This window comes from Pecten maximus, chromosome 13 (assembly GCF_902652985.1).
Source record: "Pecten maximus chromosome 13, xPecMax1.1, whole genome shotgun sequence".
In the NCBI taxonomy this organism is placed as follows: Eukaryota; Metazoa; Mollusca; class Bivalvia; order Pectinida; family Pectinidae; genus Pecten; species Pecten maximus.
Genome location: NC_047027.1, coordinates 25,063,981 through 25,078,344, shown reverse-complemented (window position 1 = coordinate 25,078,344; position 14,364 = coordinate 25,063,981). Strand labels below are relative to the sequence as shown.

The window sequence follows — 14,364 nt, the reverse complement described above, 5'->3', positions numbered from 1 at the left end:
CACATTATTTGCACAATGATTTGGTTTAAAGCACCACAAAAGTTGAAAACGCCTTCAACTTCATAACAATTCCTATTTTGGTTTTAACAAGTTCTGTAATTTTGCATATTCCATGGCGACAAGTAAAGATTGCATACAATTATTACATATGAATATGCATGTGTAAAGTTGAATATGCAAAATACATACATTCAATAATTTGTTTTAAGTCAACAATGTAACAAACAGTCTATTGAGCTTTATTGGAATATTCGTATAAATGTATGTTATCCTGAATTATTGGTTAAGCTTTCTCTTATTCTTCTGGTACATAATTCCAGAATTGCACTAGATAAACTGTAGCACTTTAAAAATATGGTGGTTATTTCTGTTTAAAGGGAGAAAAAACATTATATTAAATAAGATACATATATGATGTCCATAGTTTGCAAAGCTCTCCTGTATTTAAGGCCATTTTAAACAATTATTTAAGTATACCAAATTGCTGCTCCTTTTTTTCCTCCTCAAGCAATTTTACTCCTGCTTTTTATAATATAATATAATTTTTTTCGAACTTAAAGGGTAAAATATATGTTTGATACGATAATTATTTAATCGGCAGTGGTTTTGAAAGGACTGTCATTAGCATATACATGTCTGGTAGAGCTACACTTTTTTCACGTTGACATTTCCGATGCAACTTTGAGCCCTATGTGACCAGGTGCATCAATTTAATTTATTCCTACTCAGTTTCGTCCAAATAAAATAAAGACGTTGTTATTTTTAACTTAACTGTGAATATTATTTATACTTAAATGAATAATTTTCTCGCAATTTTTTTCTATAAGGCATTGATTTCTTATAAGAAAACCTGTGTTTAAAATTGCTTTTAACCCCCCCCCCCCCCCCCCCCCCCCCACACACACACACACACACACACACACACTTTTTTATATGCCTATCTTCTTGAGGTGAACCTTCTTCATCCAAAGTAAGTGCTGAGTCGTCAGCTTGTCATTATGCACTAAATATACATAGCAACACAGATAAAAGTAACAACGTCCTGTATGTATTAACGATACATACAATAGTATGATTGTTGTGATGAATCTTCACTTAGCGGGATATTTTTTATGCAAATGAGCATTACATTGACACTACACACAGGCTACTGGCAATGTTTATTCTATCATCACTGAGACTTATTCAAGCACGGTCGTCAGCAGGTTGAAGATGTTACTTTTCAATCTGTACACGATTCACATACTATGTAACATGTGGTAAATCGCCTCTAAATGTTTTCACTTCAGTGTCGTTGTTTCCTCTTTCCACCAATGGCTGTATTGACATATGTTTCTTTTTCACCTTAATAGAATAGATAGCACATCCCATTCTTGCTGCACTTAACATATATCCAATATAATATAACAAATTAAGATACTTATATTGTGAATAACAGGAATATCATGTACAAAGATAAAAAGCCATATATGATTTTGCATATATAATTGTCTTTGCAAAGGCAATGGGAAATTATGATTCACTTCTTTGTATGTCAGATCGACAAAAACACCTCTTGTGTGTATCCTACTTAACGAACATGAAATCAAAACACAAGAAAATGTCATTAAAAGGTTACTTCGCTTATGATACAATTTCCCTTTAACTTGTATTCCTTTAATAAGTAAGCTTTTTAAATCATTTCGAAAAACAAAACAAAGAAAAACAAATATTAAGACAGGGCCCAATATGGACGACGACTTACCAGCTGTTTGACTGTGAAGTTCATCATAGACGTTTGAAGCGGTGCGTCCCTGCAACGACTCGTACTGTCTGTCACTGTAATACAAATAGATAGTGCAACATAATACAGTAACTGCACGAAGGGTCCGGGAAAAAAATAAAGCGAAAAACATCATCGTTCTTTTTACTTTAAAACAAGGCAAATGTGAATGTTTACTTACCCGCCATTTCCTTCACTGACTGGATCGTTCTGGTAAACTAAAAGCACAAAAACAATGTGTAAAACATAAATTGGCATAAATAAACATGAACGGAACAATGATAATTTATATATGCAGATGCTCTTGTCATATGTTGAAAAATAAAAAGGAAATAAGTGAAATACACCCATCGGTCTAACAGTTCTTACACACATAACACAAGGAGGTTACTATAGCAATGTAATGACAATAATCAATGAAATATTACTATATTTTATTAAATTGATAATACATTTTGTTAGATATGCATGTCCATGTGAACAGGACAATATACAAAAGTAAAGAAAAATATGGGGTCGTGATTTTGAATATGGATGTCATATTATTTTGAAATTGACAAATATTTACTTAATACTGCATTTGCTGAAATGAAAAGCGTACAGGCAATGCAAACAGAAAATTGTCTCACCATGATGATGTCCTCCAAGTTCAGAGTAGACGGACGCCTTGGCAACGTCATTTGTATCGAGTTGGTCATATAAAGATCTGGATCAGATGTGAATGACATTTAATCAAATGTTTTAGCCATATATTTTAACAAACTTCTATCAAGTGACCTACAGGGCCTGTATCACTTACCGAAATAGTTCAGTGATTATAAAAAGAGCATTACTATTTATTGTTATATACAAATAATGTTTTCCTGTTTGTGATTTGTCCCTAAGTTTCATACAATGCATTCAGCATTTTCTTTCACTAAAATATTTCCCGACAAGTTTTGTAGTCACATCGTTAAACAGAGTACATTTCAATCAAGAGACCCACAGAGCCTATATCGCTTACTTTGATACTGCAACTATTCTGAAAAACAAAAACAAACTAAAAAGTCCATGTATAGTTATACCACAAATACTTTTCCAGTTTAGAATCTGTCACAATAAGTCATATATTACAGTTACTATTTCCTTTTAACTAACATTTTAATTTCTTAGATTCTGAATTAATTGAAATATAAAATTGAAATGTACATTGATGTGCCTCTTATTTTTTTTCTAACTTCATATTTTCTATGCTAATGTTGTCTGTAAACTATTCGGGTGAAATTGATAAACGTGTTTATTTATTAATGCTTACCTTTCATTGTCTCTATGGGGTGTTCCGTCTGTAAATAGGATGGGACATGTTTCATTTAACACAAACGCTCAACATATATTAGAACGAGAATCCAATTTTCCTTTAAACGCAGATGACATACGTATGTTTGCTACTATTATGAACTAGAAAACGGGATCTATCTTCGATTTTGAATATGCGAAAGGTTTGAATAATACGTATGACAAAATGTATAAGTTTGTTTACGTATTAAATTACATGAAGTATTTTCTGATGTTATCTCGTTCTGAGAGTTGAATATTCTGGAACTCTTTCTGTTTTGGAAGCTGCAACTTACTGAAAACAACGAATTGTTAATTATACTTATGATTTTGTGAAAACAATGACATTTGATTTCGATATCTAAAGGCGAATTCCTGACTGTCTTTAAATATTTATACAAAAGAAATATTTAACTCATATAACCATACTTAATTGACTCCTTTTTATAGGAAATCTGCTTTGACATGTGCACCAACATAAACAACGTTTCTTTCGTTATAATGCGACAATGACTGTCGATGTAGCTTTTCTCACGTACTTCAATGGTTATGCATGGTTGATAGGTATGGGACAAATCGATCGCGCATGTATGTAACGTAACCACGCCGCAAATTGATAACTGTAAACAAGGTAATTTGTGATTAATTTCAAATTTGATAGATCCATAACTTTAGTAGCCCTAGTTTTACAGTAAATAGTCATATAGAGTTAATCGATATAAATAGGCCGCATTTACTTACCTAAAACACTGTTTTCTATTTCCTGCAAAAGATATTAAACAACCCATGACACGAAAGGATATTAAGTTTTGATCAATTTTATACGGAGGTAGCAAATTTGATGCGCCATCAACAATTAATGAAGTAAAGTCATTGTAAACATTATGAATCATAATCAATTTATGATTGGCAGAGCTAATGAAAATCGCTGAAGAATATATACATGTATCATACTAGTGGCATGCAAAAACATTATACGGGCTAATTTATTAAATATCAATAGTATTATGTGTTGAATGTAAAAACGTACGTCTAAAAATAATCTCGAGTCCAACTGTAAACAAAAGCGTGACTACTCCAATGACCGCCAGCACAACTCCTGGTATATACATACTGTCAGTTCCACAGGCTCTTTCATGTACCTTGTAAACTAATGAGACGGTTATTACATGTATATTGGTATCATCAGTGCTATTTTTGTACTTTTCATTATTTCATATCGCAGTTTCTTATGTAGGGCATTAAGTATATCTATCATTATATAACATAAACTTGCAATGAATTATTTATTATTATTCTTTTTTACTATGTGCAATAATCGAAATAATGAAAACATCGCATATGATTAATTCAAACTGAAGTTAGACATGAACTGTAAATTCATGATAGGATTTCACATTTTTTGTTCGTAAATTCGACATAAAGACATTCTATAACCACATTCAATAGCTCTCCTAACGAAACAGTGGAATAGTATTCGTTATTTTTCAAAGCAATACCATACCATTAGTAGATATTATATTTCCATTTCCTTGAGTAATAGTGTATATAAGTTCTGTTCTTTTTTATCTGGTGAGTTGTTGTTGCTACAGTTTTCGTATTGCTGACTGTTTTATCGTTATTTCTTAGGAATACTCGAAACTGGACATATTCAATATAGGTTTCAATTTAGTTTGCTATCCGTACTTTAACACATATCTTTAATCGTTTGTTACTCGTTCTTAATATCGAAAATGGTATTATAATTGTTCAAAGACATAGAACTAACATCAGACCAAACGTCTCGGTAATTTCCAATGGTATGTCTTGAGAAATAGCAATTACGCAATGATCGGTATACAAAAAATAAATTAATAAATAAATAGATTAATTAAAAAAAATCAAGATGAATTTTGTTCGGGTTTGAAATGGAGCATATACAGCTGGAAACAAGTAAACCAAAGAAAAACATATATATGTAGCTTCTGATAAATGAAGGTAAAACAAAACAAGAACGGAAAAGATGAAATGATGCTTGGCTATGGTTAATCCTTAATCATATATGACATGTGTTACATTAATCCTTGAGGAACATGTCCCGTCTTGTTTGTACAAGTATTGTTTTCCTTCTAAAAATGGCACGGGTACCATTTCGTGATAACTTAGGAATAGAAAAAATATATTAAATACAGTACCTTGTGTTGTACAGTTGACGTCACGTTCAAAAGTTGAGTTTCCAAATTTGTTTACAGCAAACACCACGAAGAAATACTGTGTACCTGCAGTAAGACCAGATATAGAAATGATGGCTGTTCGGTGTTGTCCTGGATCGGGGGTATCAAGTTGTCTGTCTATAGCAAATATGCCTTGCGTTCGGATTCTTTTTCCGACCACAAATGTTTGGGTAGATCCTCCATCGAAAGCCGATTTCCAACTCAGAATAGCTTGATCTGCGGAAGGACAAATAGCTATGCCTTCGTAAGGAGGGTTAGGTTTTCCTGGAAAAAAATAAAAATGTCGCCAGAGACCTCGTGTAGGAAACACCCTTCAATGAAAGACGGTATGTCTTACCCGGACTGTTCGTACATATTAATGACAAAGTCAAAGTTCCCAACCAACATAACTTATCAAGATTTACGGAATACAAAATTGTTCATAATGAAAATGGATTTACTCTTATTATTAGGTTCAATTCAGTTTCCATGTTTGCTTGTGATACCTTTATACAGATGTTAATAAATAGGGCCAAATAACATATATGCATACATAATACGTGTCATGGACATATGTCTAAACATGATGAGATAATCCCTAAGCTGACAGACGACATGATGACTGTTGATATCGTCTTTCTGCTTAAGAGAGGAAAGACTTGCTTTTATCATATTGATGTTTTTTTTTATCAATTTCTAGTTATATGACTCATTTGCTTTCTTAATGTGTTAACTAGTATCCGTGTACACCTATTCTAACATCAAAAGCACAATTCGGTAACCTTGGCAACAGGTAAGTACAGCAACATATATTTGAGTCTTCACAAACGAAAACTGCCGATAACTATGCCGTAACTAAAATAGAAAAAAAAATGGTAGACAATGCCATTGGAAATTTAGATGTTGTAGCCCACAGTAACGGTAAATCAATAAGCTTCAAAATAATGCGAATTTATACATAATTTTACAATATAATCCAGCTGAAAAATTATTAATCAGACGTTAAATTTCGAAATGAAGAGTAATATATAGCTTGGTCAATTATATACGTTGAATTGAATAAGAATTCGTCTCGCAAAAAATGGAATTTGAAAGGGATGATGCAATAAAGATTATATTTAAGATTGCAGCATGTATTTTATTAAATGTTCAAGTGTAAAGGCTAAACCTACATGTACATGCATGTGCTTGCAGTGTGGGCACTCTTGGCTTTATTTGTTTTTCCCTATATGGTGTAAAAATTCGATCCACGATACTATTACGTTTAAACTAAGTTACATGCGTGTAATAACCGTATATATATCATCGTTAATGAGACAAACCTCTTCAAATAATATCGTAAGTTCGACGATTTTTTTCAAATAGTCTAATTGTTTTCCGGACAATATGCGGCTGTGATATTGACAGGGTAGGCTAAATATGAATGTTTTATGGTAGTCGTTAATAGCATACGCCATGTCAGTTTGGATAAATATATTTCTATGTCGATTGACGTGTTTTCTATCAATGTCGTTTTCACAGTACACATCACCTGCCATATAATTTTTAACGTTTTATACGCAGGCTTGTGGTTTGTGTTATCTATAAGTATGCTGTTGGTTTATACCCTTATGTTAGGTACAATGTACCTTTTCATGAAATATCTGTCAAAAAACTATCTAAAATGATTATCTTGACTTATGCAATGCATCATATAAACCTTACCCTGTGCTTCCACTGAAAAGTTAATCCTCCCACTTCCTTGACTGTTTGTGGCTGTGACAATATATGTTCCGTATATGTCTTCGTGCATGTGTTTACGAATCCCCATCGACAATGCTGACAGGTTCATCCTATAAAATGCATTCCGTATGATGAAATTGTCTGTTCCGTTTTTAAGTTCAGTTGTGGTTTTATTAGCGACGTCTTGAAATGTCCACATGAAACTTGGTTCTGGATTAGCTAGGAACATTGCAGTAAGAGTCAGGTCATCTGAGGTAGTTAAACCAAACCTATGATTACCATTTACTCTGGGATCTTCACGTGGCTTACCTAAAAATAGTAGTTGATGAAATATGAGTTATGAAAATAATATTGGTAGAATTTGATACAATTAATCAGTTTTATTTGTGGCGTGCTGGCTATGTAAATATCAATATCCTTTTGAATATATTCATCATAATCAAAATGCAATCCACTTTAGAACGTATGATATGTTATCATGTGCAAACATCTCGTTAATGCTCCTTAAGCTTATATCTTGATGAAGCACTAAACCAATTGCATATTTTATCGTCACGTCCTTCTATCAACGGGACATTGTAGAATTGATTGAAAATGAAATCACCAGTTAATTTCAATGATGTACATTAATTTCATAAAACAACTCTTAAATGAATAAATTGATGATGCATATCAATCAGCTATTTGTTACTGCTACATTAAGTTTATTTATGATACCGACCCGTGTACGTTCGCTGTTCCTTCTGAAACGCAAACGCTGCTGAAGTGCTACGGAAATGGTACGGTAATGCTACGAATGCGCTACGGAAATGGTACGGTAATGCTACAGGAATGGTACGGACATGGAACGGTAATGCTACGGAAGTGCTGCGGTAATGCTACGGTAATGCTACGGTTGACGCTCACAAAAATCGACCGTTTCTGAATAAATTGTCTGGTTCTTATAAAAAGCCTATCCTAGACCAAGCGAACACGTAGAAACGATAGTGCAATGGTGTTTGATGGAGTGAATGTTGTATCGGGAAGTGGAAGGACGTTTTATCAAACTGTACTACTATAGAAAACCTCAGTATGCAAAAAATTGTACAACTTTTAGAAACCGGAAATATTAAGGTCATATCAGGATTTTTTGTCAGACAAAATATTAATATTTTAAATTTTTATTGAATGTTAATTTACTAAAGTTTTAGCTTTTTACATTGTTATTCTAAACTTGAAAGTTTCTTTTACAGTACATGTCATCTATATGATATTATACATTGTATGTTCTGTCGACAGATCTTGAGACATTTACAAATAAATGTACATGTCCAGACTACATGTACGTTGCATTGAAGCCAAACATCTAGGAAAGATTTTTTTTTTTTTTTTGTGTATTTCTATGTTTTAAATCAAAATTAAACGATAATAATCTATATTACATGTAAATTTGTACACAATGCAACATACCTAGTCTGGTATGTAGGCATTACTACATATGTTTTTATTAAAATCTGTACATAGCCTGCTTGATCGAACTTTTACAGGATAATTTGACTTTTTAGTTCCACATCTTTTTTTTTTACTAGGTCGAGTAGCTCAACCTTGCTTTATCCCTGTAAATGCTGGATTATTGTAAGAATTGTAATGTCCTTAAAAGAGTCCTAATTAATTTTAACGACCTTCGTCATGTTCCTGACAGTTTTTTTAACGTTTCACTTGAGAGATGTATGTTGGACGAATATTGGTTTTCAGAATTAGGTCTCTTTTTGACTGTTTAACAAGACTTGAATGTCTGGATGATTTCTATTTAGGACATCCGTTCTATTTCACATGTGTATGCACTTTATACCGTATTTGCTCTTACTATGTAATTGATTTACTCTTGATATACTTTATCAGAGACATATATATATATATTCGACAATTTACTTGGGTGTACTGTCGTTATTACTACTTGACATATATCACATATCTGATTTTATAAATTTGTTATCAATTCTGTGATTAGACCTTTGGGTTTTAAAATTGAAATAAATAATGAATAACTACATTAATCATGATGACATTTTCATTAAAGTTGCACATTTTATTAAGCAGTCTATAGTCTTGCCTGTAGGCTATAAGTATATCTTATTGTTCTACCTTTCACATCTATTATCACTTAGTCCACAACATATCTTACTTTTAGTTTACCGGTATACTACATGCTGTGTTGTTTGTATCATTGCTGACAATTAAGTCTAACTACCCTAGTTTACCTGTGTGATACTGTCTGGACCAGTTGTACCCTATACATGAAGCCTGACCAGTGCATATTATATGTAACTGTTTCAAAGGTTAGACTATAGCACAGTAAAGGTAATACTGTTTATTTGACATGATCGTCATCTTGGTTTCCATCGTAATGCGTCGACTACTACTAGGATCCGCATTTTTTTTATTACACTTAGATCGATGGACCATGTGACTTGACTTGGTTTTTTTAACAAGCCTCAGCGCGCGAAACGCGGTCGGCAAAGATCGGCCGAAGGCTTTTAATCTGTTTTTGCCCCTCTAAAACGGAAGTAACTATAAACCGGAAATCGTGGTTTCGAGATCTCGCGGTTTTATGAGAAAAAAAAATAAGTAAACTGATTTAAAGTGCTAAAATCGAGAGAATTATCGTACAATAGATATTTTATTATAAAATTTAATGCGTAATTGAAGTTCTATAGTATTTTAGTAGAAATATCTGTCGGACAGTTGGATTTGGTTGGAGATTAGGCCGGAAATCGACAAGGTGTCATGGTTGCCAAGTGGAAGCAGACGCTCGGCGATTGAGAGGAGAGAGTTTGTTTTGCAACAATTTGAAATGTAAGTTCGTTTATAATTGTTTATATCAGCTAAGCTTAGTCTTCTTATGCAACTTACATCTTTAAATAATGATATAATGAACTATTCAGGAAAGATAGAAGACTATCTGTGCTGACTTCATTGATAAAGTTTATTGAATGAAGTGATAGTGAACCGATCATATTTATGTTTACATACACTGTTCGGAAGGCTCAGTTGCGGTAATTTGAATATAGAATATTAATTGAAATAATATCTGGAAGTCTAGCAAGAAAGTGCAGAGAAAACTGGTCATCCAGACTCTTTGTTATTCTTTATTAGTTACAATTATTGCTTAAAATTTCTAAAACTGACAATTCTTTTTATATTGAAAATTGTCATGTGTGCATCACAGAATATTACTACTGGAGGCAACAGACAACAGTTTCGTTGTTCCAGAAGTTCTTGACTGTAGTTTTTGTTGCATTTTGGTGTATTGGAGAATGGATATATCTAAATTGGGTATATTGTAGAGCAAATATTTCTCTTTTGGACGAGAAATATTATCCCCGAAATTGGGTTTATCGTTCGTAGGGTTGCATCAATTGAAAGTACAAAAGTTGACTAATGTAATTATAAACTAACATAGTATTTTTGTAAAGATTGCTGTAGGCATCAACAATTGTTTACATAAAAATCCAGCTGTTTCTAATAGAGATTTGCTTTAATCCATTCTGTAAATAGTTATGAGGGATTATACGTATACAGTATACAAACCGTATACACGTTTTTGCCAGTGCGTGTACATGTAGCTATTTGGACTTGATTTCTGTCAGATAGTGATAGTACCTTATCACATGGATTTGTGCATATGCTGTTAAGGGATATGTAATACTGATAAATATTGTTGCTAATGAATATTTGCCTTTATATTAGTCCATTCTTAAATATATTGTTTTGACGGATGGTTATAAATCTAGCTAGTGAAAGTTTTATGATTGTCAAAATGAATTTTCGATAGTTTTAAATGGATTAATTCAATGGCTTAATGGTGCTGATGAAATTAGTTTGTGAGGAAAGGAGGAATATTGTATAGCTACTTGTGAGAATTGCTTTCCATGAACTGCACTATGCAAGAATCCTTGATAATAAGTAAATGAAAGTAATACACAGTTAAGAACTTAAATACTTCTAAAGAGAGATAATTTGATGGTTGACTACTTTCACTATATTGATTAGTCATTTTAAAATGATAATGAAGAGAAATTTTGTATCATTTGAAATTAATATTTATATCTTTTAACTATAACACACTTATATGCTTGCAAAGTTAAACATTTTAATACTTGTATTTTGCAGATTCAACAAAAAAAGTAACTGTTATTACAGGATGGACATGCACTTAAAGCCACATACCCACAAATTAAAGAAATATTAAATATATATTAATGTTTACATTTTGGACTTTTTACAGTTTTCGGACTTGATGCATACCTAACAGATTGATGTGAATCAGAAACTTAAAGAAAGTGTGCATTTATGAAAGTATACGGGAAATTCCTAAAAATAATAACTGTGGCGGCTGGACCAAGTTTCTCTAAAAATTAGCCCCACAATGCAACAGTGGGTTTTACAGTCCATACAAAATGGCGGAACGCCGCAAGCGTGGAACTGCAAAAAGACACAAAAGTGTGTGGAATCGGCAAAACCCAAGTATTTTCTAAGGAAAGGAAATTATTTATTGGAACTTAATGAGAGAAGAAAACGGAATAGACTCGAATTATGATTTTTCTATTTGATTGCTGGTTAGCTTTGGAACATTGTCAACTTTACCGATCTAAGATTTTATCAATGTTTTGTATGCATTTTGCTACATTATATAATACAGGATTTCAATGTTAACTAAGTTTGTTTATTTTGTTCAGTTACCTGTGTATTACGCGAATATTCTGTTAATATGTTTAAATGAAAGCATCATTAGGCTATTGTATACACTGATGTCTCAAGGACTCCCTCGGTCAAGCGTCCAGGCCAGTGGTCGAGCATCTTGGATTGCCATTAATGCATGTGTGCAACTAGAATTTTAGGTTGTTCGGGAGTCTATGTGGCTTTAAAGACGTCCGAGTATACGTAGGACACTAAAATTTTGAATGGTAACTATCTCATGAGATTAGTCATTAGTGATACATAAAACAACTTCATGATTTACATGTCTTTGAAGATTTTTTTAATGAATCTTTCCAGCAGCTTTGCTGCATTTTCTTGTTGTGAGAGTGTTATTTTTTCTATACAAAGATACAGACAGATTTGTAGCCGTATCTATATCATTCTTACCTCCTTATAAAATTATTTGCTGTCGCTACATTTCTTTCTTGACGTTCGGCAAGTACATTTAACTAACTTTCGTTTCGATAAAAAATACAGTATGCACAATTTTCTACCGAACGGTTATGAGACGGTCTGCGAGTGAAAATAGGTAAACGCAAATGCTACGAAAATGCTACGGTGAGTGGACGCAAACGGTACGAGAATGCTACGGAAATGGTGCGGTAATGCTACGGAAGTGATACGGAAATGGTACGGTTATGCTACGGTAATGCTACGGAAATGGCACGGTAATGCTAAGGAAATGCTACGCTTAAATCGGAACTGCGAACGTACACGGGTCTGTATATAAACAAAACATCTTTATCGTGTTTATGTACTGTACGTATGTGTACTTTTGTATGTGTGTTTGTTCTTAATTTCAATCAGTCTTGTTAAATAAGCTTAATATATAGAGGATATCGAACGGTTTCCCGTTTAATATAACATGTATTTCACGAGTATGACAAAATATCGATATTTTCACGAGTGCCAAATACTCTGTCATTCGAGTGAAATATTTGTTTTATTTAACGGGGAACCATTCAATTTTCGTTATTGCATTTTATAAACTTTAAAACAGAATTAAAAACATCGAAAAATTAATAGTGTCAAATAAATACGGGAATAAGTAATGACGTCATCTCTTTGTATTTACATTTTCACTTCGCTCCGCCTCAATGAACATAGTAAACTCAGATCACTTCATTTCCCATTGAAGATTTTGGGTCGCGTGCTTCTGGTCTGAGAGACGAATCACTTTCTTGCCGGCGTGTGGATACATTCACTGAGTTTACAATGGCGATCGAGTTCTGTACTGCCTCAGACTTGAATGCACTTTCATGTTGTGGATTGTGTAACATTGCTATAAACGTATATGAACAAAAGTGGAATAGCCGCTGTATGTGCTAATAAAAATGCCAGTATAATGCAGACAGTTTAGAAAACAGGATCTGACAGAACACTGACACTCTCGATAGCACCGAGCTCATGACCTACGTAGCGCAGTAGGTCTGACGTTAGCTGTATCTCGAATGCCATGCTCAATACCATTTCAGTGGTCACAGAAAACAAACCTCAATTTAAACACTATTTAACAACACAAAACAGACAAGTAGCAGAAGTATGCTATCGAATACAGGGACACATTATTGTCGTAATTTGACTCAATCTAAACATATGGAGGACACAAGTTTCCGGCCGTCGAATACCGCCAATTTTCAAATCAATGTTTCTTTACTTACTATTATCATAATTTATATCCCAAAACGCCAGTGCGACAATGAAATCCAATATATCAAGAACACCATGTACATCACCAGCTAACCTGCGACTAAAATCCACATTGTTACACTTTTTCTCGAGCTCTGAATATCCCGGCTATTAGACTTCATCACATCATTTTTTTAACCGAGTCCCTGTGTCTCGATTGACCAAATCACACACATACTATACTGTCAACACTGCACTTTAAATTCGTATTTATATGGGTATTGCTAAGTTTTTATTATACAATGTCATAAATATTTGTTACGAATAAATATTTTACCTTGAAAATATTGTATCTATGTGGATCAACATCGTAATAATCAAAACGTTTATGGCACTATATTTTGTGTTGCCTTGGCGACGAGAATAGTTGACTGTCTGCTGTTCCACTACTGTGCACACATGTACGATAAGTATAACAATGTTACAAAGTAACGCACTTACGTCACACTGTTGCGACCGAATTTTGCAATCTGGTGGCGAAGTTTTAAATTTGGTTAACGTAAATATAAGGATTGATTGTCAATTTTGTTGCTTGCATGGACTGATGAAGGGAAGTGAATCTCGTGCAAATGGTACAGGAACTGCTTCGCAGTTCACTTCATTTGCACGAGGTTCACTTCCCTTCATCAGTCCATGCAAGCAACAAAATTGACAATCAATCCTTAAATGACGTTACTCCACGTCAACTTGACGGTGCTATTTCGAAAGGACTGATCAACGCAATTTAGCAAAATAACCAATTGATCTATCTCCGCTTCGATTAGGAAACTGGCAAGTTTCAACGAGGTGAATACAAAGGTCCGCTCGGATTTATAAAAAACGGAAGACATATTTTACTGCGAAACTTAATACAAGTTTTATTAGTTTGGTAAATTTTTGTATTTCACGGGCAAACACGCAATAAAGAGAGTTATAAATGCCTGGATTGTAGGGTCTTATTATAGG

The 14,364-nt window shown here is 33.4% G+C and overlaps 1 protein-coding gene across 1 annotated transcript; it reads right to left on the bottom strand.

The window, feature by feature from the left end:
- Nucleotides 1–902: 902 nt before the first annotated feature.
- Nucleotides 903–7,288, bottom strand: LOC117341183. The gene is made up of 10 exons (XM_033903029.1): nucleotides 6,973–7,288; nucleotides 5,251–5,553; nucleotides 4,107–4,226; nucleotides 3,818–3,839; nucleotides 3,316–3,371; nucleotides 3,057–3,084; nucleotides 2,392–2,468; nucleotides 1,944–1,980; nucleotides 1,745–1,818; nucleotides 903–1,344 (listed from the first exon to the last, which is right to left on the bottom strand). The coding sequence occupies exons 1-10, from the start codon at nucleotides 7,217–7,219 to the stop codon at nucleotides 1,286–1,288; spliced, it is 1,023 nt and encodes a 340-aa protein (XP_033758920.1). The 5' UTR covers nucleotides 7,220–7,288; the 3' UTR covers nucleotides 903–1,285.
- Nucleotides 7,289–14,364: the final 7,076 nt, after the last annotated feature.

Excerpts from the sequence above, each read along its gene's own strand:
- LOC117341183 (XM_033903029.1), bottom strand. The coding sequence starts at position 7,219 with ATGTTCCTAGCTAATCCAGAACCAAGTTTCATGTGGACATTTCAAGAC. Across the intron at positions 2,469-3,056 it reads CCCCATAGAGACAATGAAAG|ATCTTTATATGACCAACTCG; the intron begins GTAAGCATTAAT and ends CATCTGATCCAG. Across the intron at positions 1,819-1,943 it reads GTCAGTGAAGGAAATGGCGG|TGACAGACAGTACGAGTCGT; the intron begins GTAAGTAAACAT and ends TTTGTATTACAG.